Source organism: Equus przewalskii, chromosome 14 (genome assembly GCF_037783145.1).
Source record: "Equus przewalskii isolate Varuska chromosome 14, EquPr2, whole genome shotgun sequence".
Taxonomy (NCBI): Eukaryota; Metazoa; Chordata; class Mammalia; order Perissodactyla; family Equidae; genus Equus; species Equus przewalskii.
In genome coordinates this window covers 18,375,603-18,402,454 of record NC_091844.1, presented here as the reverse complement: position 1 = coordinate 18,402,454, position 26,852 = coordinate 18,375,603, and the positions used below count along the sequence as shown (strand labels likewise).

General features: G+C 47.2%; 2 protein-coding genes across 7 annotated transcripts; one reads left to right on the top strand and one right to left on the bottom strand.

The window, feature by feature from the left end:
• Nucleotides 1-101: 101 nt before the first annotated feature.
• Nucleotides 102-22,567, bottom strand: GGCX (gamma-glutamyl carboxylase). 6 transcript variants are annotated; one of them, XM_070572213.1, is made up of 17 exons: nt 22,495-22,567; nt 22,001-22,052; nt 13,360-13,663; nt 12,512-12,682; nt 11,212-11,370; nt 10,718-10,883; nt 8,986-9,064; nt 8,411-8,517; nt 7,366-7,529; nt 6,750-7,015; nt 6,480-6,611; nt 5,953-6,104; nt 5,340-5,509; nt 5,024-5,154; nt 4,579-4,726; nt 4,225-4,420; nt 102-3,786 (listed from the first exon to the last, which is right to left on the bottom strand). In XM_070572213.1, the coding sequence occupies exons 4-17, from the start codon at nt 12,624-12,626 to the stop codon at nt 3,600-3,602; spliced, it is 2,172 nt and encodes a 723-aa protein (XP_070428314.1). In that variant the 5' UTR covers nt 12,627-12,682; nt 13,360-13,663; nt 22,001-22,052; nt 22,495-22,567; the 3' UTR covers nt 102-3,599. The 6 variants fall into 6 exon arrangements, 3 of the variants coding, with proteins under 3 accessions (XP_070428314.1, XP_070428312.1, XP_070428313.1); XM_070572211.1 differs by lacking the exons at nt 13,360-13,663; nt 22,001-22,052; nt 22,495-22,567 and adding an exon at nt 13,081-13,304; XM_070572212.1 differs by lacking the exons at nt 13,360-13,663; nt 22,001-22,052; nt 22,495-22,567 and adding an exon at nt 12,905-13,030.
• VAMP8 (vesicle associated membrane protein 8) lies at nt 22,519-25,872 on the top strand. The gene is made up of 3 exons (XM_008515951.2): nt 22,519-22,657; nt 24,007-24,165; nt 25,423-25,872. Exons 1-3 carry the CDS (start codon nt 22,655-22,657, stop codon nt 25,561-25,563), a joined length of 303 nt encoding a protein of 100 aa, XP_008514173.1. The 5' UTR covers nt 22,519-22,654; the 3' UTR covers nt 25,564-25,872.
• Nucleotides 25,873-26,852: the final 980 nt, after the last annotated feature.

The following is a 26,852-nucleotide window of genomic DNA, read 5'->3' as shown; positions in this document are numbered from 1 at the left end:
TAAATTGTCTAAGGGCTCAAAACCATTAAAGGCATAAAAACCACTGAGTATAATGTGGAGAGAGTAGTAATGTTCAGTTCTTAAAACATTAACTTTTCATCTTTTTGACTAACGTGGAAAAATGGGTTTATTTAATGTACCTTAAGTATTAATCCCTTTATATAAATGTTACAGGCTACAAGTTACATGCTCAGTACACATTACAGTTTGAAAGTGTTTTGAAACAGTGAGAGACCAGCTTTCAATCTAAAAAGATAGAATGAATGAACTAAAATGGAACTTAAAATTAACAGCAAAGATACAACTTTCCAAAGGCTTACTCAAAGTTTGTGGAAGTTTGGGGGCCGGCCAGGTGGCACAGTGGTTAATTTTGCACGTTCCACTTCTTGGCAGCCTGGGGTTTGCCGGTTCAGATCCCGGGTGCAGACACGGCATTGTGTGGCAAAGGCCATGCTGTGGTAGGCATCCCACGTATAAAGTAGAGGAAGATGGGCACGGATGTTAGCTCAGCGTCAGTCTTCCTCAGCAAAAAGAGGACTGGCAGTAATTAGCTCAGGGCTAATCTTCCTCAAAAAATTTGTGGAAGTTTGTATAGAAGGCTCAAACAACTCCAACTATCCTTTCTCAAGCCTAGGAGCTAAAGTATAGGCTGGAGCCACTTGGCACATGTTTTTACCAGCATGTATGAAGTCAGGTGGTTCAACTCTACCGGGTGCCTGCTGCAAATGTGAGACTCGAGGAATGCTTGCTTGTACCCATTTACCTGGAGGTCTAAAAATTGAGAAATCATAGGGATGGTAAGATTTAAGTCTAATTTAGGAGTATCCAACTGTAACCTACTCAAAGTTGAGAATCTCAACTTTGCGAATAAATTTCGAAAAGCTTAGATAATGCATTACCGGCTGAACACAACCAGGTTGACCAAATAAGGGAAATGATGAGTAGGTCCCTGTAGGCTGGTGGTAGCACCAAAGTAACTGCCTTAAGTTTGGGTTCAATATTTACTAGGAAAATCCTTGCCCTCAAGGGATGTGCACACTAATGACTCACTTTGCAGGTGCTTGTTCTCTGCCCCTGGGGGAAAAGAATCCTAAAGATAAGAAAGTGGAGGAGCATTAACCAGCCTAGAGAGAGTAGAAGCAAAGGCATAAAATGGGGTGAAGGTCATTACAAATAGTTGAACAAGCATGAAGTGTGAGTGTTATGTAAAGCAATGTCAAATATTTCATGTTTAGGTTGAAAAATTTGTACCAGCCATCCTACAAAGTTTCAAAGGGGGTGACATCAGTCAGACAATATCCAAATGCTGGGGGTAGAAAGGATACTAAAAAGGAAGGTGATAACCCAGTCCTAGGACAGCTGTAGTTGCACAGGGCCTGATTCCTCCTGAAACCTGAATAACCAAGATCTCCATTGAACAGCTTTTTTAAAAATCAGTATTAGGCCCATTTTTCTCTCCACCCCACCCCAATATTTCCACTGGGAAAAATGAGTCAGAGAGGTGGTAGGTACACTAACAGTTTGGAGAAAGCAGCATCCTTGCCTATATTAGGGAAGAAGGGATGAGGGGAACAGAAGATAGCTTAATTTACTGGCAAAGCACACAGTGTCACTGAGAGAGATGCAAAAGGGTCAAAAACCAGTGTTTCACCCATACAGTGCCTTGTATGAATTAGAGGGACTTAACTGTCAGACCCTACTTGGCCTCTGTGGTGCCCTTATTCGGGCCCAAGGTGCACAACCACATGGTAGCCCTGCTCTGGTCTATCCCTAACTAGATTCCAAGATAAAGGCTGAAAGAACACAGAGGTACCAGAGATGGCTGATGACTCACAAATGACTTGGTCAAAAAAATACAGTGGCATTCATTAATGAAGCAAGTGGACTGGGGATGAATGTAAGTTCTTTTTAGGACAGTTTGAAAGCTCTGGGATATCCAGGTGGGACTGGTTAGGTACATAGGTCTTGTTAATACTGTCAAGACAATTCCACCTCCTAGCAACCCTGTGTAGAGCAGAGTAGAACCCTGCCCGGTCTTTTTGTGCCATCCTCTTGCCTTCTAGTGCAATATGGGTTTTCATGGCCATTTTTTTTGGAAGTGGCTGGCCAGGTCCTTCTTTCTAGTCTGTCTGACTCTGGAAGCTCCACTGAAAAATATCCACCATGGATGACCCTGCCGGTATTTGAAATATTAGCAGCATAGCTTTCAGCATCACAGCAACACTCAGCCACCACAGTATGACAACCAACAGATAGGTGGTGTGGTTCCCTGACTGGGAAATGAACCCCAGGCCACAGTGGTGAGAGCCCCAAATTTTAACCATTAGACCACCAGGGCTGGCTGATAGAGGTCTAGGGCATAGGAAAGAAATCTAAGCAGGATCACTGAGAACCATGGAGTGGACATAATCATCCAAAGTGTGTACAGTGAAAAGGCAGCTGCCTCGGAAAGAATCCTGAGACCACTGTCCAAGGGGGTGGGGTGGGGCATGGGAAGAGAAGCCTGAAAATAGAGATGCAATCTTTTATCAAAGTTTGTGGGACTGCCAATTTACTGCCAGTCTCTGCCACGAGACCCGAGCAGGGGCCTTTTATTTATTTTTATTACTCTATGCATTCTCACTTCCTAGCCCAGTGCCAGGCCTTTGAATTTTCACGGAATTGAGAAGCTTCCTGAATCACCCTTGTTCATCCAAACGTACAAAGTGACTATAAACATTCCCTAAACCCTCACCAAGTTTGGTTAATTCTTACTTCACGTTCTGCTTACTGAAGGCTATGATAATGCTAAATATACTAAGCTTATTTTTAGAGAAATACTACTACCAATCATCTAAATTCCATTATTAGTTTAACTTTGTGCTATTCTAACTACTTGCATAACTGCTGGTGAAAAACTTACTGGTTGTATAGATATTAGGAACAAAGAAGGAACTAGAGCTGTAGTGAGAAAATTACTCTGCGTTTAGACCCTGATCACTATCCTAATCATAATTACGAAGACGAGTTTTAAGCTACATTATTTCAGAATTATTGTTGGTGATACTGAAAATTACAAGAGGCAGGGTATTTAGGACCTTAAATCAAATGGACTCGTGGTTCAAACCATCAATCCGTCCCTTACTAGGTGTATGTCTTTGAGCAAGTCACATTACCTCTCAGTCTCACTTTCTCCAACTGTAAAATGGGGCCACAATGGCTATTAAGGACTAAATGTAATAATGTAGGCACAGTGCTTCACAGTGCCTAGCACACAGCAAGCACTTGAGAAGAGTCAGCTAGTATTTTCATCATGGTACATTAAATTTCTTTCCCCAAGGAGCCAGTCACTTTAAACCTGACTCTTACCCCTTTATCCTAGAAGGACATTTTCACATTGCTTTTAACCCCTTCTTAGCCCCTCAACCTTGGCTTGATAAATTATTATCCTTGCTTTACTTACTTGGCTCCTCTAAGCTATCATCTCTGAATTTAAAATAGCTATGGAGAAGGAAGAAAAATGTAAAAAATATCTGAAATATTTTCAAATAAATTTCCGCTGTGTAGGTAATGGTCTTGTCACTGGCTGCTCCCATATCTGTATCCAACGTCTGGCCCCCTCAGAGCTCTGAGTGGACAGCGTCAGCATTTGTTTCAGGAGGATCTGAAGAATCTGTGTCTGGAGGACTCGACTCTCCAACTGGCTCAAAGGGTCGCAAGTTTGCGTAAGTCACCTCTTGGGCCAGCTGCTCCAGGGAAGGACGGCCTAATGCCAGATTTCGAAGTGAAATACAAGTCATCAGGAAGCTGAAAAAGAGGGAAAAGGCCATGCAGTCCATACTCCTGTTTCAACATTGGAATTCCTGCCTAAGCCCTTTGGGCCCACATGGTCCTACCTCCTCTCACCCAGGCATAAATGAAAATCTCCTCCCAGTGACCCCTACATCCCAGCTGGAAGGGCACCCTACTCCTTATAGAGCCTGGAAGAGGATTCCGGGGTCGGGTAGGAATAACCTACAGGGAGGTGGAAGATAAGCTGAGGCAGAACAAGACAGCAGGCCATCAGACAGAGATCATTTACTCTTCCATTAAATCAGGGGGAAGAGAACAAAGAGTGAAAAAGAGGGATTTAGTGCTAGAATGTCCTTTCCTGGGAGAGAGTCCCTACTGTTACCCTCACCAGAGAAAAGTTACCCAGACTGCAAACATCTGACGGCAATGACAAGTATTGTGGGGAAAACTTACCTGCGGCGAAAGATATAGAGCTTTCGCAGCAAGAAGCGGAAGAATCGCTCATGAAAAGGGGTATTTCGCCGCCGTTCAATCTCCTGGAGCCTTTGCTGGCGTCTAAGGAAGGTCTGAACCAGAGGGGTTGGCTCAGGGCCCCCTTTTACTTCCCCTTCCAGCAGAGGTTGCAGCTCTGGAGGTAGAGGTCCTGTTTCTGCCCAGAAGATGGCAAAAAGAGGAATCACTGAGAGAGAGAGAATTCTCTCTCTCAGATCCCCCTTTCACCAGCTAGAGACTTCAAGCTCATTCTTTAACGGCTAGACCTCATTCACAACCCCCACTCCCTGTCAGCCCCAATCTTCAGGTACTCACCACTTCCATTCTCCACCTTCTCCTTTAATTCTTGCAGATATGCCAGGTCTTTCTCCAGTGCAAGCTCGGTAGTATTGACATAGATGTACATGTAGCAAGATGGACTGGGTGATATCGTATACACCTTATGGTACTCACCAGCAGGCAACTGACAAGCAGGAAGAAATGGATGGATTTCACTCTCTAGCCTTTCCCTAGCCAGCCTATGGGCTCCTTACACTACACCCCCCTCCCCCGCCCTCGCCTCCAGGCATCTTTCTTCTCATCGGGTTTTGGAGTCCAAAAGAACTCATCCCTAGAATCCTGGATGAGGTTATTCACAGCCCCAGGGCCCTTGCTTTTTGAGCTCCCACTACATCACTCCTATAGTAAAGTATTTTGAGTCTATAATAAATTAACTCCACTTATTGAAACTTTTCTGTCATTGTTAATGCCAACAAAATACCTGCATTTTTTCTCCCTCCTGAAGAGTCTGGTTCTTCTGTTCTGCCAGCAGCTCCACAGTCACCTCCCCCTGCAGCAGCTGGATGCTAGTGTTGCCAAGGTCTTCACTCACAAAATTCTCCAGGTGCAGCCCTGCCAGAGGCAACAAAGTTCCCCATCCATCCCCACCCATGGTAGAGTGAACTCACTCCCAGCCAGAACAGAGACATCATATGGTCACCACTACCACCCTTCAGGTTTCAAAAACATTCCTCCCACCAGGAATGCCCCCTCCTCCCTCTACCACATGCAAAGCCTCCCCTTGCTTTGCTCCATACCAGGGAAATCCGCAATGAAGACCACCTCCGTGTGGTTGTCCAGGCTGCTCTTGATTTCCTGTAATTTGGCCCTCCAGGGAGACAGGTCCATCAACAGTGGCTGTAGCCAAGGTGTACGCTGGAAGGGAGACCAGGTGGCCTGCACAATGTCCACACGAGGGTCAAAAATCCTTAGGAAAGAAAACCATGTTCTAAGGAGGCCACAACCACCCACCCACCAGAACTTCCGGTTCTGTTCCTTTCATCACCGTTTCCAGATAGAGGGAACAGGGTTTCCTGATAGAAGAAATGGCCTATGTCAACATGTTATTGCCAATCTGGGGCAGAAAGAGGAGGGGAAAGAGATTCTGGAGCATTGGGAAGAATGGGGGTTAGTGGCCACCTGAGGAGAACGGTGTTAATGGTTTCTAAAAGAACAAGTCAGTTACCTTTCCTTCTGGATGATGGTGCCCCCTGCTGGAAGTAATCAGCTTTGCCCACAACCAGGTCAACAGGGACATGCACCAGAGAAGGAGAGCCTTTCAAGCAAGACAACACTGGGGAGCATGGGCTATTCATCTTGGCAAAAGGAGCTGGACTTCATTTTTCCCCCAACTCTGCTCCCCTTGCCCACCTCTGCTGGAAGCGGTCATTGATGGAGACCCAAATATCAAAGTAGATCTGGGGCTCAGTGACATTGTACTTGGGAAGCAGGTGGCTCAGGCAAGTGGCATATTGCTTCAGCATGTCTGCGTGATCCTTCCATCGCCGGCTCTGTGTGAATACCTGCCCCAAACCCCCACATTAGTCCCACTTCCTCATTATCACCTCCCAGACAGTTCATGCACTGCCAATGGCACAGAGAGATCCCTGCCTGCTGCCCATTTTGACCAGGAAAAAAACCCTGAATTTGTCTTTGGGGAAGAATCTTTCAATGCTGGGCAAGTGGTACTTACCTTTCCTAAATCTAATCTCAATTCAAGGAAATAAATGACACTGCCCTTTTTCAACCCACATAAAAGAAGGTTCAACCTGGCTCCTGAGAAAGGGCAGAGTGGGCCCAAAATTGTTTTATTTTATGATTGTGTTTAAGACCAAACCAGACCCTAAAGCTCAAGGGGCCCCTGAAGAACAGTGAGTTGTCAGCATCAGATGTCTCACCCCAGGGTTAAGGTAGCCCAGCTCGCCGGTGCGGCCATCACGGTAGGTGATCTTCACGTGCTGGTGGGAGCGGGAGTGTACCATCATGTCCCAGGAATAGCCGTATAGCCCGTTTGTCCAGTTGTTATAGCCCTGAGAAGGCAGGGCAGAGGGAATCAGCTCAATGGTTCTCACATCCTCTAGTGAGGAAGGGCTACAAAACCAGTCCCATTCTTTCCCTACTGCTGTCACCTCTGCCACCTTCCAAGCTAAGCCCCAGCCCATACACACCTGGGTGAGGAAATGGGAATAGGGCAGGAAGAGCTGCTCCAGGAGGTAGAGCAGGGTGAAGGCAGTACCGAGCTGATGGCGCAGCCCTGGCTTCTGGCCACCTTTGGCCCGGCTCCTCTTATACATGCAGGAAGTGCTGGGCTGAGGGGCGGCCTTGGGGGGCAGCAGTTCTTGCAGCCTTCTGGGGCAGTAGGATACTAGCTTCCGAGGCCACTCAGGGTGGCAGAAGAGAGGGCTGCTGGCCAGCATGACGTAGGAGAACATACCTAGGAAAGCAGGAAGAAAATAAGCATTTCAGGAGTTTGGTTGGGGGGAACGTGGGTAATCCCCTCAACTCTCTTCCCTTAGGAAGCCTCTTCTAGGTATTCCACTTACGAGCAAAGAAGTTCTCAATGAGAGGATACTTACTTCCCAGAGATTCCTTACTGCACAACACAGTAGCTGAGCCCGGAAGCCCCAATCCTCTCCTCCCCGTTTCTTTCCTTTTCACAGTGACCGCATCTGGCTCACTTCAGCCCGTTCCCATCACCATCTCACACTCCTAAACAATGCCTCTGGCTAGTCCCTCCCTGGAAGCCTGTGGTTTCCTGTTATCTACCAGACTATAGGTACTGACCAATGCTGAAAAGCTGGGAATTCATGCAGTGGAAGTAGGACACGAAGAGGAGGCCAATGGATCTTGAGGCATCAAAGAAGAGCAGGAAACCAGCTGAGAGGTCCAGTAGCAGGCCGCACCAGTGCACCACTACTAGACTAGTCATCTCTTCGGACAACACTAGTCTGCAGACACCAGGGACAAAGGTCAGGCACCTGCCCACTAGAGAACCCAGCATTCACAGCAAACATACCTCTGCTACCCTGTCCTTGCCAAAGCATGTACCCCAGCAGGTGGGCAGAAGAACTCTGCACAAAGACACCCTATGGGAGTAGAGTTTTCCAACCCCTTTCATTTCCACACACTTTAGGTGGCCAACGTTTTCCAAGATACCCTATGCAGTAAGGGCAGATCTCCTAGGGCAAAATTTGATGGAGAAGTGTGTGTGCTGTGCAGGGCAGGCTCTTCATGGAGGTTACAAAGGAAAAAAAACTTTAAGACATGAATGCGTGACTAACATAATAATGAAGTCAACCTTTAGGAACTGGGAAATAACAGCGAAGAGGAAAAACAACACGGTAAAAGAAGAGGAAAGAAGAAATGGGAGGAAGAGAGAAATCAGAGAGGCAAGCCTCTTTTTGGTAAAGAGTTGGTAACAATGGCTTTGTCAGGGCAGGGACACTGTCCATCTTCTTGGTACACTGATTGAAGAATTCTGGCAAGAGGCTGAGGTGGCAACCTAAGGACATAGGCAAGCCCCCATGACAACTGCTGGGGCACTGACTCATCCACCAAGTTACCTAGTTCGGCCTCTTTCTTTTCCTCTTTTCATTTCTCTTCCCTTTGTTCCCACCCATATCATAAGTCTCCCAGGAGCAGCTAGGCCTAGATATTTTGCTATCATCAACTCTGCCTTCTGCTGAGTAGGAAAATGAGCGGACAGAGGAAAGCATGTGGCAAATTCAGGCAAAGTAGGAACAGCAGCCATCACTGCAGACCTGAGAGAGGCGAGTCACCCACTTGGTACCTGTGCCTCAACAAGGCCTCTGCCCTGACAGCCACTCACTTGAAGGGACTGAAGAGCCAGTGCCGGGACAGGTATTCCATGGAATAGCCTTCAACCCAGTCTGCGTCCAGCTTTTTCACCCCCGCAATGAAGTAAACAATGAAGATCTGCAAACACAAAATGCAAAATGAATGTTCAAACAAAAAAAGAACCTTGTTTTCCAGAGACAGTCAAAAATTAAATAAGTTCTGATCTCAGTTCAGGGCCCAAGGAAGATTAGATCCAGTCTTTTATTCACTCATCTCTGATATTCATTCATCCAACAAGTATTTGTTGGCATCCTACCCATGCTAGGCACAGCATTAGGCACCAAGGAAAGTCATGAAGCACAGACGTTATTCTTTCCCTCATGAGGATTCTACTCTAGCAGGGACAAAGCTCTATTCTTTCCTTGACAAGGTGAGAGAACCCAGAGATTAGAGGATTAGAAACAACAGAAAAGCAAGCGTAGCTTTCCAGCCAAAGGGAAAAATGAGAAGACCCAGGGAGGCAGAGTAGAGTGCAGCCTGGCAATGGGATGGTCATGCTGACAACGGCTATTGAAGAACACCTCCCTCTTTCCTAAAATCTTGTACCTGGCCACGCAGCACAGTGTAGTTCCAAAGGGGCACATGGGCATTCCGCTTACGGGCATTCAGCATGCCGTCCACAGACCTAGGCCAAGGAAAGTAAGCATTGAGGAGAGTTCCTTAGTGCAGCCACATTTCCACCTTTCTTTTAAAATATAATAATCTACCTATCCCAGGACATCTCCCATATCCTCTCTGGTCCTCTGGGCTTTCCTAAGGCCCTTTAGAATTAAATGAACAAATTATAACAGTGATTAAGTCGTAACAGAAATATAACTAGTGAGTTATAACAACAAAAAGTTCAGCATTTACTATTAGTTAGTTAGCAAATTAGTTTGTTCTAATGGAACAAATCACGAAAAAGACTACAATGCTAGAATATAACTGAATTTGAAAAAGAATGAATTTGAAGGAGTGTTTGAAAAGCTAAAGCTATATGTAAATATATACAGTGCATTAAAAAAAAAAATCAATATCCAAGACAAACTGACATTTCACAGACCTGGATACCAGGATCTAGTGGCAGACCGTACCTGCTAACAGTTTACCTTGGGAGAGAACTGATAAACCCAGGCTACTAAAACTAGATGTATTGTGGGGAAGCAGAAGGAAAGCAGGTTTTCAAGAAGACAATGAATGAGCAGAGTCTCTGGGAAAGGGGTAGCTTACACTTATTGTCAAGAGCCCTGGAGTCTGCAGTGAAGGAGACCTGGATTCTCACTTGTGCCTCTTACCTGCTATCTGACCTTAGGCAAATCCCTTCCTTCTCTAAGCCTCAGTTTCTTCATCTGTAAACGGGAATAGCACTATGGGCCTCATGGGGTTGTAATGAAGAAAAATTAAGCGTTTAGTATAGTGCTCGGCATGTGGAAAGCCCTCAGTAAGTGATAGGTATTTTTTTCAAATTGTGTAAAAAGTCATACAAATGAAACTTTTCAGGGATCTTCTGTCAAAACTGCCTCTTAATTCTACATGATCAGAGCTGGCTATTCTGAATGAATTGACAGGTTTACAAAAGGGGTATCTGTGTACTAATGAATGAAACTTAATTAATGACTGATAAATCACTAATGAATTCAATGTTTGAGATTTTTTTTTTCCTTTACCATCTTACTGACATGTCATATTTGCTTTTCACTTCATACTGGGAAGAATCCTTAAAGGTCATCTGCCCTGCCACCCTGTCTCCAAATCCCTTCTCCACCTGCGCTGAAAGATGGTCACCTAAACGAGAGGTGGGGGAGGGTCGCCTCCTCCCAGGACAGCAGTGCTGAGCTGCCCTGCTGGGCCCTCTCCTTCAGACATGGCTTTGCCTCACAGCAACTTTTACTCTGGGCTCTAACTCTGCCCCTCTGCGCTCACACAGAGCAAGTCTGCTCCCTCTTCCACATGACCACCCTTGAAGTATCTGAAAACAGCTATGTCTGGCTTTAGTCTTCTCTTCTTCTCTCTAAGAGGATTACAGGAAGTGGATAGATCAAGGCACCTGGGGAAATATGGAAAGAGTGAAGGGGTGGGAATGGAGCCATTTTGCTTTTTGTCATCCCAAGTGCCCCAACCTCGCTGACCCTTCCCCCTCCCAAATCCATCCAAATGAAAGTGTGACCTTGTAACCAACCTTTGCAAAGAATGGCTGAAAATATGCTTGCTGGGGCAAATTCTAGGACTTCACTGGGCCCCTATCACTGGTAACCATCCTGACCCAGCCACCCCCCCCAATCTTTTCCCCTAGACTCACCAATAGTGGTTTGCATCCATGAATGTCAGCTGAAAGGCCAACAAACCATACAGATAGGAGTGGTTGTTCCACGACGTCTTGTCCAGGAGAAACACATACCAATATGGCAGCAGGAATAACACACAGCTTATCCGGTAGCACATCCCCAGCATCATGCCCAGTGCCCCTGGGATTTGTGGAGGAGAGGATTAGGAGGTCAAAGGGTCACCACAGGCCCAGCTCCCCTGGGACAGGCTGTGGGTGGGATTAAGAAAAATCATCAGACATTCCATAGTGAGGTAAAACTAAATGAAAATTAAATGTTATTTTAATATTTTTAAAAAGAGTTATGGGGTCACAGTTCAGATGATACACAGGTCAGCAAGATGAAATTATGAGTCACAGCAGAAATGACATAAGGAACCCAAGACCTTGGTCATTCATCAACATGCTTTGTATTTCTGCGTTTTAGGCAGGCCAATCAATACTCCCATCTATCCCACAGTTTCCCTCACCCAGAAACATGACGGTATAGACAAGATACATCCAGTCAAGTGGCAGTGGCTGCAGGACATCCAGCAAGGGGAAGCGGCACACCTCCAGCCCATCCAGGTATTTTCGGTCCAGGGAGCTGAGCCCCCGCTCCTGGGGAATGTCTAGCACCATCAACAGCCCTAAGAAGGCAGTGGAGGAGGGGGCAATTAGGCTCAGCAAAGGAAGCAGTGGAATACACTGGAATACAGTCGAGCGCACCCAGCTCCAGGGTCAGACTTCTCTCCTGATTGTGACTCTGCCATTTATTCATTCATTTAACAATAATTACTGAGTGCCTACTCTATGCTACGTATTAGGCCAGTTGTGTGGTCTCAGACAGCCACTGCACCTCACACTGAGCCAATTCTTCACTTGTGAAATGGGGCTCATAATATTTTACAAGGTTACAGAGAGGGTTAAATGAGAGAAGTGAACAAAATGCTATGAATGTTGTTCAGGTTTTGATAGTTATATTTATAAAGGTCTGTCCTACTGGGATACAGAAAGTGCTCTAGGTGGTGCTTCGTGACCTTTTCCGGGCACAGAGAGAAAACAGCAGTATTTGGCTAACACTCTGAGGTAAACAGAAGGGGCCACTCAGGTCAGGAAGCCAGCTCCAGTCAAGGCAGGGTTTTTCAACCTCAGGACCATCCCCATTTTGGGCTGGTTAATTATTTGCAGGTAGGGGCTATCCTGCGTATCACAGGTCATTTAGCAACATTCTTGCCTCCTACATAGACGCCAGTAGCCACCTATTCCCCTTCCCCCTAGGTTGTGACAAATAAAAATGTCTACAGACATTGCCAAGTGTCCCTGGGGTAGCAAAATCGCCCCTAGTTGAGAACCACTGGGCTAAGGAGATTAATATCTCAGCACATCTGCAACCCATTCCAAGCACACATGCTGTGGCCTCTGAGTTAGGAAGCTCCACATTAGGGAGTCACAGTCAAAACGTCTGCCCTGTCACCTCTGCTATTTCTCTGGAGTCTAGTCTTTAGCATAGTTCCTGGGCAACTTCACTCCACAAGCAAAATGGGTCCCTGTTCCTCTGCCCCTCTGTTTCCTAGAGCCTCAGATCAAAGCATCTCTGGCCTCCAAACCCTAATCAGAGGAGACAAAGCTGGGTTTGATCCTTAACTCCACAAAGACCTCTTCCAGGATATCAATATCTTCAGCTCTGAGGAAAAGGGTAAGTCCACTAAGTAACCAAGAAATGGACAAGGGACGACTATCATTCTCCCACCCCCAACCACACTGGCCCCTCCCAGAAACTGGACTTACCAAAGAGAAAACGGAAGACAGCCAGACTTGCAGGATCCGTTGGTCGATTCAGCAGGGTCACCAGCCTCCCCCAGCTGGACACATCTGTCCACTCAAAACCCAAGAGTTTCCCCATTCGGCTGCCCTGACTGGGCCCTGAGGTCTGTCCAGCCTTGTCTTTCTGTGCTTTATCTGCAAGCAATAAATGGAAAAAGTGTGCATGAGCGCGTTGGGGTGCAGGTGCTTAAAAACAGGCTCCTGCCCAAACAGCAGAAATCACAGCCCCAGCAGCCCCCGGGCTTCTGCCTACCTGGGTTCTCCCACTGATCTCTGATCAGAAACATCCCTGCAGGGCAGCCCCTTCTCCAGGATCGCCCAATGCCCCAGAACCCCCCTAGACCACAGCCCCCTCACCGCAAAGAGCCCCCGAATGTCATCATCACCCCGAAGCCGCAGACGGCAATCTCTCTCTACAAGTCCCTTCCCAACCGAGGCCCCCTTCCGCAAGTCTCACATGGCAGTCCTCCTGCCCCGCCCCTCGGAGACCAGCGCCCCTCTCTGTCCGCCACAGGGTGGGGCTCTGAGCCTACCTGAGTCCGGCGAGGCCCGCGCGGACAGGGAAGGCTCCGCCATGGCTCTACCTAGGTAGGTCGGCCGCAGCAGCCCCTTCCGAGCAGAGGGCGTGGCGAGAAGCCCCTCCCCTAATCCCCGCCTCCCCGACACATCAGCAGCCAGACGGCCTGCCGGGAAGCGCCAGGACTGTCGTGACGGGCCCTGGCCGGCGGCGCCGGGTTCCCTGCTTGGCGGCAAGGGGCGGAGCGAGGAGACGGGGCGGGGCGGCGCAGGCGCGAAGAAAGGCGTCGCTTTACCTGGTGATGGTGAGGCTGCGGCAATTCCGGCACGCGCCGTCTTCCGCCGCGGGACCGGTCTCGTTCCAGAAGCCTCCCGAGGCCCCTCCGCGCTTTCAACCCTGAGCAGACTCGGAGTTCCCCCCACTTCCCATGAGGCTTCTGCAGGTTGTTGCGTCCCTGCGGTGCTCCTTGACGTGAGCGATGCGGACGCAAATGTCAGACTCTTCCCCAGGGAGGGTGACCGCCGAGTTGAGGACGCGCCTGGAAGGGCTGCCGCAGCCTAGAGAGCGTGTGCGAGTTCTTTTCTTCCCTCTCCCAGTACCTGGCAAGAACGAGAGGTTTGAAAGCAGCAGGGGACACCAGGACAGCGTAACTGCGGAGGGGATGCAGAGCAGGGGCAGTGAGTAGAGTGTGGTCCCTCAGGGGAGATTCTTAGAGGTGAGTCTGCGACACCACTGGAATTCTCCGCACTGGGATTGGCCCGCAGGATAAGAGGAAGGCATCCCAGAGCAGTGGTTCTCACGTTATTTTGGTCTCAGGACCCCTTTACACCGCTACACATTATTGAGAACCCTGAAGACCTTTTATTTCTTTTTCCGTATTTGCCCTATTGGAAATTTACGCTGACAAATGTTTAAAATATGTATTGACTCACACACAAAAAGGAATAAACCCATTACATGTTTACATAAATAACATTTTTATGAAAAAAGTATGTTTTCCGCAAAAAAAAATTGCATGAGAAAAGTAGTATTGTTTCGCGTGCAAATCTCTTTAATGTCTGGCTTAATTGAAAACAGCTGGATTCTCATAGCTGCTTCTGCATTCGATCTATTGTAAAGTGGTGTTGATTGCCGTAGATGAAGGAAATCTGGCCTCACAGATACTTAGAAGAGGGAGAAGTATTTTAATAGCCTTTTTAGATAATTGGGGATATTTGTGATACAACACCTAAACTTAGAAGTGGTAGTTTTTTAAAGGTTAGTCGGATGTGGAATCTGAAACCATATTAAGGAACTTTATGCTCTATTACATTAAAATCATTGGTATATCTCGCATTTTGAAAGGACCTCTTATGCATGCATGACTTTGTAAAATCATACATATCATCATTTGGAAGACACTGGTTCACTGAATTATGCAGCTTTTCCAAACACAGTCTCTTAAATGTTGGGAAGCTGCCAAGTTCACAGCGACAGATACAAGTTTTCCACAATTCTAGTTTTCACTTGAAAGGTCAAATTTTATCGTTGGCATCAAATACTGTCTGTTGTTTTCCTTGAAGGAACAGGCTTACTCCTTTCGTTTTTGAGAAAATATCTGCCAAATGTGCCCGTTTGAATAACCATAGTTTGTCCGATGTCTTTTCAAATAAAATGGTCCTTAGTTCAAAAAACAAAAAGATGCTGAACATCTTATTTTGTTAGGGAATTGCAAATTAAAACAACGAGATACCTGTTAGAATGGTTGAATTCCAAAGCACTGACAACAAATGCTGAGGAGGATGTGGAGCAGTGGGAGCTCTCCTTCATTGCCGGTGGGAATGCAAAATGGTACAGCCACATTGGAAGATGGTTTGGCAGTCTATTACAAAACTAAACATACTCTTACCATATGATCAGTGATTGTGCTCCTTGGTGTTTACCCAAATGAGTTGAAAACTTATGCCTACACAAAACCTGCTTGTGAACGTATAGCAGCATTATTCATAATTGCCCAAACTTGGAAGCAACCAAGATGTTCTTCAGCAGGTGAATGGATAAACTGGGGCACATCTATACAAGGGAGTATTGAGTGATTAAATGAAATGAGCTATCGAATCACAAAAAGACATGGAGGAAGCTTAAATGCATATTGCTAAGTGAAAGAAACCAATCCGTAAAGGCTGCATACTATATGATCCTGGAAAAGGCGAAACTACCGAGATAGTAAAAGATCAGCAGTTGCCAAGCATAGGGGCAGGGAAGGCTGAATAGGTGGAGCACAGAGGATTTTTAGAGCAGTGAGACTATTCTGTATGATCCTCTAATGGTGTCATGGAGCATACATGTACAGCAAAAAGTGAACCCTGATGTAAACTATAGACTTTGTTAGTAATAATGTATTGATATTAGTGCATCAGTTGTTACCAATGTACCAAACGGATGCCAGATGTTAATAATAGGAGAGATGTTAATGTTAATACTGGGAGAGTGTGAAGGGGTGTATGGGAACCGTCTGTACTACTCAAAAAAATCAAGTCTATTAACTTAAAAACAAAAGTTATTTCAGCTCACAGTTTAACTGCCCAAGTCCTTTGTGTCAGAACAACTGACTTGGGTATATAGAAGCGCTGTGTGCGTATTTCCCATTTCTTCACACAAAATAGTAAAAAGGTGTGTACTCTAGTATCAAGAGTTAATAAAATTAATAATTTTATTTTGCTTCTTTAAGGGTGTTAATTGAAAATGGCATTTTAAAAAATTGCAACGGCGCGGCAGGGAGCGATGCAATGATGACTACTACAGTTTGGTGTCACTGTCTCATTCCTGCTAAGTTGCCAACAGTTTTACCCACCATTGCTTTTGCATCATTGGCTTGGCGCAAATGTCAACACAGTTAAAAAGGCAAATAACATCTCAGGATTATTATAGGAGTAGTTTTGTTGTGGAAGACTGTAGAAGTTCATGGACCATGTGCTGAGAACTGCTATCCTAACAAGGAAAAGAATGGCAGGGGTAGATGTAAAAGTAGGGATTACTGGGGACAGATGTGTTTGGCAGGTGGAATCACTGGGCTAACAGTGTTACTGCTCTCGAAGGTCTGGCCCACTTCTAGGGCATCCTAACAGGTAAGGCGGGACAAGTCACTAGAAGCCATAGATCCGTTTAGGGGATGGCTCTCTTAACCTGCTGTCAAACCCCAGTCCAAATGAATTCAGTGTGGGTCGGGAAGTTTGGGCTAGTTCTTCTAGGACCACTCAAAATTAGATGGTTCCACTAAGTCCAGCATTTATGGTCTGTTACATGCCAAGAACTGGACAAGTTACAGAGGAGGAAATGGAAATGATTAAGTTGTGGCCCCTGTCTTATAGGACTTTAAGGACAAGTAAACATAATAAAAGAATATAGAAATAATAGAATAATAATAATAGAATGTAAAAAGTCATAAGTCTTAAATGAGGTTCAAAGTGAATTATGACTGGAGAAATCAGGAAAGTTTTTTTGAAAACTTGAGCTGGGCTTTGAAGAATGAGTACAATTTTGAGAGGAAAGAGGGAAATCAAAAGTTCTTAATAGGGGGCCGGCACTGTGGCCGAGTGGCTAAGTTTGCAGGCTCTGCTTCGGCAGCCCAGGGTGTCGCTGGTTTGGATCCTGGGTGTGGACATGGTACCGTTTGTCAAGCCATGCTGAGGTGGTGTCCCACGTGCCACAACTAGAAGGACCCACAACTACAATATATAACTATGTACCAGGGGCTTTGGGGAGAAAAAGGAAAAATAAGATCTTTAAAAAAAAATTCTTAATAGTTGGGTGAACTGAGAGCATTCTGGGTAAGAGAAATGCAGCTAATAAATGAGCTGTGCTAACTCAGCACCTCTCCATCCCATGATTTTAACTTGTTTCTGTTCAAAGAGTTGATCTCCAGTTTATCCTTTCAGGACCAATATACAATATACTTGTGGCATTTAGCATTCATTTATCCATAAAATTTAATACAAATAAAATAGAAATAAAATACCCAAAATGTAGAAAAGAAACTTATTCATGGGTCCTGTCTAATGAAAATTATCTTTCTGTCTGGACTGTGAAGAAAGAGGCCCTCTTTCAAATCTCTCAATTCAGTACTCCAAACATTTAGTGAGTGCCTACTATGAGAGGGGTATATGTAATTTTCTATGAGGGGTAAAGTAAAGACACAGCCCCTGCCTTCACTGAACTGAGTCTCAGAGGAGTCAAATGCGTATGCAGTTAATGGCAAAGCATATTATGGATTCTATGAAAGATAAAATCTGACAGAGATCAAAAGAGGATGTTAGGGGGCCAGCCACGTGGCCGAGTGGTTAAGTTGGTGCACTCTGCTTGAGCAGCCCGGGGTTTCACCAGTTTGGATCCTGGGCGCAGACCTAGCACCACTCATCAGGCCATGCTAAGGTGGCATCCCACATAGCACAACCAGAAGGACCTACAACTAGAATATACAACTATGTACTGAGGTGCTTTGGGGATAAGAAGAAGAGAAAAAAAAAAAGAAGATTGGAAACAGTTGTTAGCTCAGGTGCCAATCTTAAACAAAAAAAAAGAGAGGATGTTAGGAGCTGGCCCAGTGGCATAATGGTTAAGTTCACGCATCCAGCTTCGGCAGCCTGGGGTTTGGAGGTTTGGATCCCAGGCACAGGCCTAGCACCACTCTTCAAGCCGTGTTGTGGCGGCATCCCACATAAAATGGAGGAAGGTTGGCACAGATGTTAGCTCAGGGGCAATCTTCCTCACAAAAAAAAAAAGTTATTTTGGGCCAGCCCAGTGGCATAGCAGTTAAGTTTGTGCACTCTGCTTCGGTGGCCCGGGGTTTGCTGGTTCAGATCTCAGTGTGGACCTGACACTGCTTATCAAGCCATGCCGTGGCAGGCATCCCACATATAAAATAGAGGAAGATAAGCACAGATGTTAGCTCAAGGCCAGTCTTCCTCAGCAAAAAAAGAGGAGGATTGGTGGTAGATGTTACCTCAGGGCTAATCTTCCTCAAAAAAAAAAAAGAGGACATTAACCTCAGTAGGGAAATCTGGAAGGCTTCATGGAAGCAATGTCTTAAATATGAATAGACTTTTCATAGGCTGTGATGAGTGAAGCAGCATATTCATTCATCATGAGAAAAGTCCACTTGAGCAAAGATATAAAAAGGGATGGTGTGTTTCGGGAAGGGCATGTAATTTGGTATGATTGGGGGGCTGGGAGGTGAGGCTCATGGGAGGTAAGCTTCAAAAAGCGGGTTGAGAACAGTCTTGGAATGCCAAGCTAAGGAGTTTGGGCCTTACCCTTGGGGCAGGGTGGAGCATACTCAAATCTGTGTTTTGGGAAGATAACAAGCAGCCCCGTGGGGAATGGATGGACAAAGAAAGGTTAGTTTGGAGGTGAATGGAATTATTCCGAGAAGAGAGTATGCTGGCATTACCTAGGAAGCAGGAGTTGGTGTGGAAAGGAAGGGGTAGATATGAGAGACAAGACCAAGATGGAATCAAGACTTAGTGATGTTCCATTGCATATGTCAGATGGCTTAGGGGTTCCTAGCTTGGGAAACTGGTAGCATGGGAGTATAACCCAGGAGGAGGAACATGGGGAAAAGATAAAGGGTTTGGTTTGGCTGTTGGAGGTGTCTCTGGACTGTGCAGGGCATTGGAAAGGCAGCAATGGCAATTGAGAGAGTTGAGAGAGAGCACAGGGCTGGAGATAAGATTTGGGGCTTGTCCATAAATGGCTGTTGAAAATGTAAAGGCATTGCACTTCCCTAGGGAGACGGAGGTTGTCAACCTCGGCACTATTGACATTTTGGTCTATATAACTCTTTATTGTCGAGAATGCTGTCCTTTGCATTGTAGGAAATTTAGCATTCTTGGCTTCTACCCATTAGCACACCCCTCTAGTTGTGACAACCAAAAATGTCTCCAGATGGTGTCAAATGTCCCCTGGAGGGCAAAATCAACCCCATAGAGAACTGTTGCTCTAGGAGAGAGTGCAGAGTCAGAAGAGAAGAGGGCCAAGGGCAGAACCTTTGGGTTCTAAGAGCATGGTCAGAAAGGAAGAGAACATATTGGGAGAGATGGGGGGTGACTGTGTCGCAGATGGGGTGGCCCATTGTGTGACAGCTTACAAAGAAGGATTTGGACACAAAAGAGGCCTTGGCAGTGATGAGAGCTTTATGATTCTTCAGGGAGCAATTCCAGTTGAGCCTCCTGAATGTGCCTTTTCCTTGTTCTCTAGCCTTTTCCCTGAGAGGTACAGGAGTAAACTGCCCACTTGGGCCATAAATAAGAAGACTGAGATATATACTAATGTACCCCAAAGTTTGCCTAGTTGCTTTGCAGGCTGTTAATTTTCCTCTTCCCTTATTTTCTCATTCCATTTTCTCTATTAGTCTCCTTTTTCATCTGTAAAGTGCTTTAGCAGAAATATAGAAATATATACCCATATCATTCAATCCTAATAATAACCTTGCAAAGCATCTTTCATTCTTATTCCCATTTTTCATATGAGGAAACTGAAGCTCCCAGAGGGAAGTGGCTTGCCCAAGACCACACAGCCAGGGAGTAGTAGAGCTGATACGCAGATCTTCTGATCACAGGGGGACTGAGAACACTCTCTATCACACTACCATGGCTTCTTTCGCTGCAACTCCTACCGCCCAGCATCTTTTCCTTACACAGTTACTGACACTCCATTTCTCCTGGGAGAGGGCCTTCATTGACTGGAGAGGAATCCATGACTTTTGTTTCTCTTCTTGTACCCTGCCCATTGCTGCTCATAATGTGTTGTTCAATGCCTTACTGAATGTCTCACCTTGTGAGGGTATTAGCAAGGTGGTCTTCTGACAAAGGGTAACATCGTAATGTTTGCACAGGTGAGGCCAAGCCTGCAGGGATTCTGCCGGGTGAAGATGAGGGTGAAGAGGTCACAGGCCCAACTTTGGAACCCCCCCGATGGTTGCTGGGTCTAGGCCAAGGGTCAGCTCCCTGAGGGACACCAAAGTACATCCAAGGCTGGCAGGGGCATACCAGACCCCGAACTCCTCAACCTTATTCCCACGCTGGGGTTCCCCCTCCATTTCTTCCTGTTCCCCTCAGTCCTCCTACTCTGGTCCTTTGTTTCTTGGTACCACTCATGTTCCCCTATCCACTACCTCACTTAGAATATGAAACTCTTAATAATAGTAATCACAACAGCCACCGTTTACTGAGGATGTTTAAGTGCCAGGCACAGACGGTGAGGTAACTGAGGCTTAGAGATGTTACGTAAGTTTGTCCAAGGTCACATAAATATTAAGGTATAGATCACCATTTCTAGTAGAAGTACAGACATGTAATTTGAGCCACATTTGTAATTTATATTTTTCTACTACCCAAATTAAAAGAGAAAAGAAACACATGAAATTAATTTTATATATTTTTTTTTTTTTTGAGGAAGATTAACCCTGAGCTAACATCTGCTGCCAATCCTCCTCTTTTTGCTGAGGAAGACTGGCCCTGAACTAACATCCGTGCCCATCTTCCTCCACTTTATATGTGGGATGCCTACCACAGCATGGCTTGCCAAGCAGTGCCATGTCCACACCTGGGATCTGAACCAGCAAACCCTGGGCTGCCGAAGTGGAATGTGCACACTTAACCACTGCACCACAGGGCCAGCCCCTATAATTTTTTTTTTTAAGAGCCACACTCATTCTTGTCGATACTATCTAGGGCTGCTTTTTTTTTTTGCTGAAGAAGATTTGCCATGAGCTAACATCTGTGCCAATCTTCCTCTATTTTGTATGTGGGTCATCGCCACAGCATGGCCATCAACCAGTGGTATAGGTTCATGCCCAGGAACCAAACCAGGCCGCTGAAGTGGAGCATGCCAAACTTAACCACTAGGCTATGAAGCTGGCCCAATATTTTTTTTTATTTAACCCAATATATCCAAAATATTATTTCAACATGTCATCAATATATAAAACTACTAATGAGATAGAGATATTTACATTCTTTTATTCATAATAAGTCTGAAATCTGGTGTGTATTTTACTCTTAAATCACATCTCATTTCAGACTAGGCACATGTCAAGTGCTCAACAGGCACATGTGGTCAGTGGCTTCTGTATTGGACAGCACAAGTATAGATCAAGGATTCTGACCTGCCTCCACTTGGCCATGTTGTAGCCTTTCTAAGGATGGTGAGGAGTGGGGCAGCCACATTCTCTGTGAAAGCAGGCTGGTACTGTCCACCAAAATTCAGGGCTGCAAAATATGATCATCTAATTGGGAATTAGATTTCATTATAAATTAGAATAAAGTGTCTCAAAGTGCTACAGAGGTCCAAAATTTTATTAGACCTTTTAAAAAAGTATTTGTTAGAGGGACTGGCCCCGTGGCCGAGTGGTTAAGTTCACGCGCTCTGCTGCAGGCGGCCCAGTGTTTCGTTGGTTCAAATCCTGGGCATGGACATGGCACTGCTCATTCAAGCCATGCTGAGGCGGCGTCCCACATGCCACAACTAGAAGGACCCACAATGAAGAATATACAACTATGTACCCGGGGGGCTTTGGGGAGAAAAAGGAAAAAATAAAATCTTTAAAAAAAAAAAAAAGTATTTGTTAGAGAAGCTGACATTTCCCCCTTGGAACTGGGATGGGACAGGAATGTTCCCTTCTGCATGTCTCTGTTACTGTTCTGACTTGATAAACACCATCCGGGAAGAGTGGATTTTCTCTGGCCTGGAGCCCGGTTGGTGGAAAAATCCTTTGTCCCGGGCCCCCTCTCTGGTTTATAGGGCAGTCCTCTGACCGTTTTTGAGTGGGCTCACCAACTCCCATGGTGGCCCCTGAATGGAAATGTAGGATTGTTGAATTTTGGAAGGAAGGGAGCCATTGTTTCCTGATTTGCACAGTGGACAGTCCTTCGGTCCAGGCACTGCGCTGGGCACATTACCTGTGCAATCCTTTTACTCCTTACCAGCGCTCTCTGAGGTCTGCATCAGCACCTGCAAAACCCAGAGAGGCAAAGAGGTTCACTCAGGGTCATGCAGCTAGTAACTCAGACTCTGACACCAGAGTCCGGATCACAGCATTCCATTTGGGAGTTTTAGTGCTTTCTGCCCACCCACGGACATGGGAACAATGGCTGTCCAGCAAAAAATGTTCGTATTTCCGTTTTGTTTCCCTGTGAACTAGGCCGGGCAGGGTGCTTACAGTCGATTTCAGTCTCTAAGAATTGGGCTCAGGTATTCAGGACATGAAAAAAGGAGATGGCTGCCCCTTCCCTTCAGGAGGCCCAGCCTCAGGAAACCTAGGAGGGCTGCTTGATTTTTTTGTTGTTGTTCCTAAGCAGTTAAAAAGACCTTTGGCGCCAGGGAGCCCTGTTGCTTTAAGCCTAAGCCCTGGTTTGGGAGGAGACTAGGAGGGCAGTAGAAGGTGTCCGCCTACCTGGGGGAACCTGCGTGAGGTGTGGCTGGAGTGGCTCGGGATGCGAGGTAGACGGGGGCGGGCTGAAAGTTGGAGCAAGCAGGAAGTGAACCGAGGGCCGCCCCAAGAGGAAACAGACTAAGCAAGTTCAGCTGCTGACAGGCCCCAGCCGTTCGGAGACATGGTGAGTGAGCTGGGAACTAGGAAGGGGCTGATTTAAAGACAAGCCAGAGGGGCCTGTGGGCTGGGGATCGGGAAAGGAGAGTTGGTGGCAAAGTCAGAGGGTTGGGCCGGCACTGACTGTGGCCTCTGTTCTTTGATGACTTGGCGCCACAAAGCTCTGAGCTGCCCTGGCGGGTGTTCCTCCTCCTTCTAGACTTCCTTCCCTGACCTCAGTGCTGGCCTGGAGCAGGCCTTCGGTGGATGGGCTTGGGGAATCCAAGTTCCAGGCAGTGAGCTGCCAAGCGAGCGGCCCTTCATCTCCTCCTCCAGCCCGCGCGGTCGGCTGGGTGTTGTGACACTCTGGGCAGCGCCTCTGCTGTTCCCAGCGCAGATTCCAGCCCAGCGGCAGGAGCTCTTCGCCTCTGCCTTTCACTTTATCCCTGTACAGAAACTCCGAATATTTGTCTCTCCTCCAGTCCAGGGAATCGGCCTCCCCTCCATAAACATGAGGAAGAGAGCTAAGGGTTTGTAAAAGAACCAGAAGTTGGTTCTCTGCGATAATCTAGTTTGGATCCACATCCCTGGCCTGTGTCTGGAGGTCCTGTGGGTCGGAGAGGGAGGAGCTTAATAACGTTTTTCCCTCGTTTAAAAACCTTATCATGAAGCGTGATGATGAGGCATCAGCCAGAGAAGACTTGTTTTCTCTTTTCCCCACTGCCCAGCCTGCTGCTTTTATTTAATATCTGCTTAAGCAGGCAGTGGCGTGGTGCCTGCGCCTGGTGCTAGGTGGTGGGGAAAGCAGAAGTTTGTGGCCCAACGGCTCTCTCTTGGGGCCTTGTGAGGATACTTGGAGCCTAGTTGCTGTTGCTCTGGGTCACAGCAATTAGGCTGCCCGGGAGGCCAGAGGCAGAGCAGCTCTCCAGCTGATGTCTTGGAGAGAGGGGGAGTTGGGCTAGGTGAGGGCATTCTGCTGGCCAGCACAGACGTTTATAATAAGGACCCTGTGGGATCTGGGAATTGGGAGATAGCGCCGGGGTTCTGCGTTGTGAGATGCCAGCTCAGCCGTCTTCTCTGACCCTCTCTGAGGAGCAAAGAAGCAGGGGAGAGGGATTAGTGGTATGCCTCTCTTCTTTGTCAGGGAGGGCCCAAGAAGAAGTTTGATCTGGTCTGTCTAGCGACAGCTCTCATCTTCTGGGGCTTAAATAGGCATTTAGTTTTGATTACATGAGTAATACATGAAAACATTCTCTTTGTAAACATTTCAAGCTTTACAAAACACTAGGCCCACTTTAGGTCTTCCCCTCCTCTAGCCTCTGAGGCTGAGTCTCAGTTCCTCCACTTGGCCCGATTAACCCCTGTGTTGCTGTCCAGGAGGAGGGCAGTGGAGGTGAAGGAAATGATCGTGTGCGGGACCTGCGGAGTGAGGTGGAGGGAGTCAAGAATATTATGACCCAGAATGTGGAGCGGATCCTGGCCCGAGGAGAAAACTTGGACCATCTCCGCAACAAGACAGAGGATCTGGAAGCCACAGTGAGATGGAGAACCCACGGGAGCGAGAAAAAGAGAGCAAGGGAGGGTTGTTGGGGGTTTAGGTTTGGTGGTATTGGGAGCAAAATGGATAGGAGGGAAGTCTGCCTTTTCACCTGTTTTAGGAATTGATGGGATCTGAGTCCCCACCTCTGATTCTGCTCTACCCCGCTGATCGGTACTGGGGTCCAGGGAATGCGTCCAGTGACTGGGGTTGGGGCACAGGGGCTGACCCTTGGAGGCGTTTTCTGAGACAGATAGATGGCTCATCCAGCCCGTGCTTTCTTAGGCTTCTCTCCTATGAAACTGATTTTCCCTTTGAAGGCTGCCATTGACAACCATTTGGACCTCACCTCCCCAGGACAAAAATATTGGCTCTGGAAAATCCTCCCTGGGCCTTTGACCTTTTCCAGTTCTTAGGCCCGGGGTGGAAAACTGTTAGAGTCTTGCTGAGTCCGCTTTAAAAAGAATCTGGGAAGCGCAGTGAGTCTTTGATGCCGAGGTCCTTGCTGGCTGAAGGCTAGAATAATATCTCCCACACATCTTGCTAGATCTCATTCTTCTCTCTCTCCAGTCAGCTGCTCAGGGAGGGAGTAACTTTAAAGTTCAACAAAGGCTGGAGCCTAGGGTTCTATGTCTATGGCGAGGGACTGGCTGTGGCTTTCTGAGTCCTGTGTGTAATCTTGGGTAGAGCTTCTTTTTCTTCCTGGGACTCAGTGTTTCTTTCTGCAACCTTACCTGGGGAGCATGGCCCAGGGAAACTTAATTTCTGCAACTCAAGTTGGGAGAGGAAGAGCAGTTTCCCTCACTTCCAACCTCCATATCCCCCTGGTCCCTCTTCAGCTTCAGCAGTCCCCATGGGCAAGGAGACATGGAACCAAGGAAAGGTGCCCACCTGGAGCTTGCACCCCTCGGCCCCAGTGTCTGCCTCCCAACGGCGGACTGTGCTGCCAGTGTTGTGTCCCTGGGTGTGAGCGAGTGTAAAAGGCCCTTTACTGGGCATGACCAGTGCAGGGGTAAGAAGAGAAGCAGGCAGGCAGGGGCCCAGGGGGAGCCCAAGAATTCTAAACTTGAACCTGGCCCACCAGATTGTTATGAAGGTATATTTGTCAAGGTAGGAGGACAGAACATGTTTTTATTTAACAGTCTGTTACCTCAACTTTACCACTTCACTGTTTAGGTGTATCGCACATGGGCCCCTGTTTGTACTCCTGTTCCAGTGGGAGGCACCTCTGGCTCACTCTACCTTATCCCCAACAGTCCGAACACTTCAAGACCACGTCGCAGAAGGTGGCTCGGAAGTTCTGGTGGAAGAACGTGAAGATGATTGTCCTCATCTGCGTGATTGTTTTTATCATCGTCCTCCTCATTGTGCTCTTTGCCACTGGTGTCATCCATTAAGTAACTTAGGGAGCCCCCTCCCACCCTGCCCTCTTCCTCGGGGCAACCCTCCATAACCGGTGCCACGAGTGGCCCTCTCTCCTACTCTTCTCCACAGGGAATGCTGCTCGGTCCTCCTACCCCTCACTTTGAGGCGCCTCTGCCACAATGTCTGCCCCAGGGAGCACTTTGGTCCCCCAGAAGGAGAGAGCTGGACTGTGATTGCATTTCATGGGTCCTCAGAGTTGGCTGGAGAGACCCAGAGGGCCCAGCTTGTGGCTGGGAAACTGCTGGTGGCCGGTGGGCAATAAAGACCTTTCAGTGTCCCTACATGTGTGAGGCACTTCCTCCCTTTCCAGTCCTCCTTTGGACCTTCTATTTCTTTTCTCCCTTAGAACACCCTCTGGCTAAGGTTCTCCTATCTGAGGCCCAGGTTGTTGGAGAGCATATGTTTGGAGAAGAAAGACGGGGCCTCCCTGTCTTTCTTCATTCCTCCTTATTCTGTTCATTGTCACAGGTCTCACGAACAAGAATTTTCTGGGGGTCTTGGCATATGGAAAATTCAAAACCTTTATGGCATTTTAGCCTGGTGTGCAAGACTCCTAAGTGTCCCCCTTAAGTCTTGCCATGTCCCTTTATTACTTTTCTGCTGGAACTGTTAGCCGAGACATGAGGTCTATCTGGACAGAGCATTTAGGGATCTGGGTAAAGGCCTCCTTGCCTTTTGTCTGCCCCTGCCCTTCTGGGACTTAGCAGGGCCTCTGGGTCTCAGCTGTCCTGAGGGGGCGAGCATCTCTGCTCCATGTCCCGTGGCTGGGCACAGTCAGTGTCACAGGACAGGGCCTGTGGCCTTCCTTCCCCTCCATGTACAATGGGCCTCTCTGTCTTTGGGCCTCCGTCCTCCCCACCAGGTTCCACCGTCATTGTCACTCTTTCCAGTGCCCAGTCTGCATTAGTTCGGGGGAAGGGTTCTTGCCATCTCTGTTCCTATTTCCCCCATAGGCTTTCTAGCATTGAAAACAACCTGTTTTGGGGAGGGAGTGTGGAAGGGGAAGGGTTGGGACATAGGATTTGGGACTCATACTGGCAAGTCAGGTTCTGGAATCATGCTCTGAAAACTGGGGAGGGAGGGGGAAAGCATGGAAGAGACCCTTGGGGAAATCTTTGCCACAACTATGTCCATTCTCTCTCTCCTCAATCCACTCCTGGACTCGAGGTCTAAGGAACTGGGATGAAACCTCTTCTTTGGGACCCAGACAGTCCAGGGTAGGGGTCAGGTCTGTGCTCTCAAGGGCTCAAGCACAGGGAGG

Bases quoted from the DNA above. Each gene is read 5' to 3' on its own strand.
- VAMP8 (XM_008515951.2), top strand. The intron at 24,166-25,422 runs GTGAGATGGAGA...TATCCCCAACAG, and splicing joins CAGAGGATCTGGAAGCCACA to TCCGAACACTTCAAGACCAC.
- GGCX (XM_070572211.1), bottom strand. From the start codon at position 13,123: ATGGCGGAGCCTTCCCTGTCCGCGCGGGCCTCGCCGGACTCAG. The intron at 6,105-6,479 runs GTGAGACATCTG...GGTTTGGGGCAG, and splicing joins TGGGCTACCTTAACCCTGGG to GTATTCACACAGAGCCGGCG. The intron at 4,727-5,023 runs GTATTTTGTTGG...CCTGCTTGTCAG, and splicing joins AGGAGGGAGAAAAAATGCAG to TTGCCTGCTGGTGAGTACCA.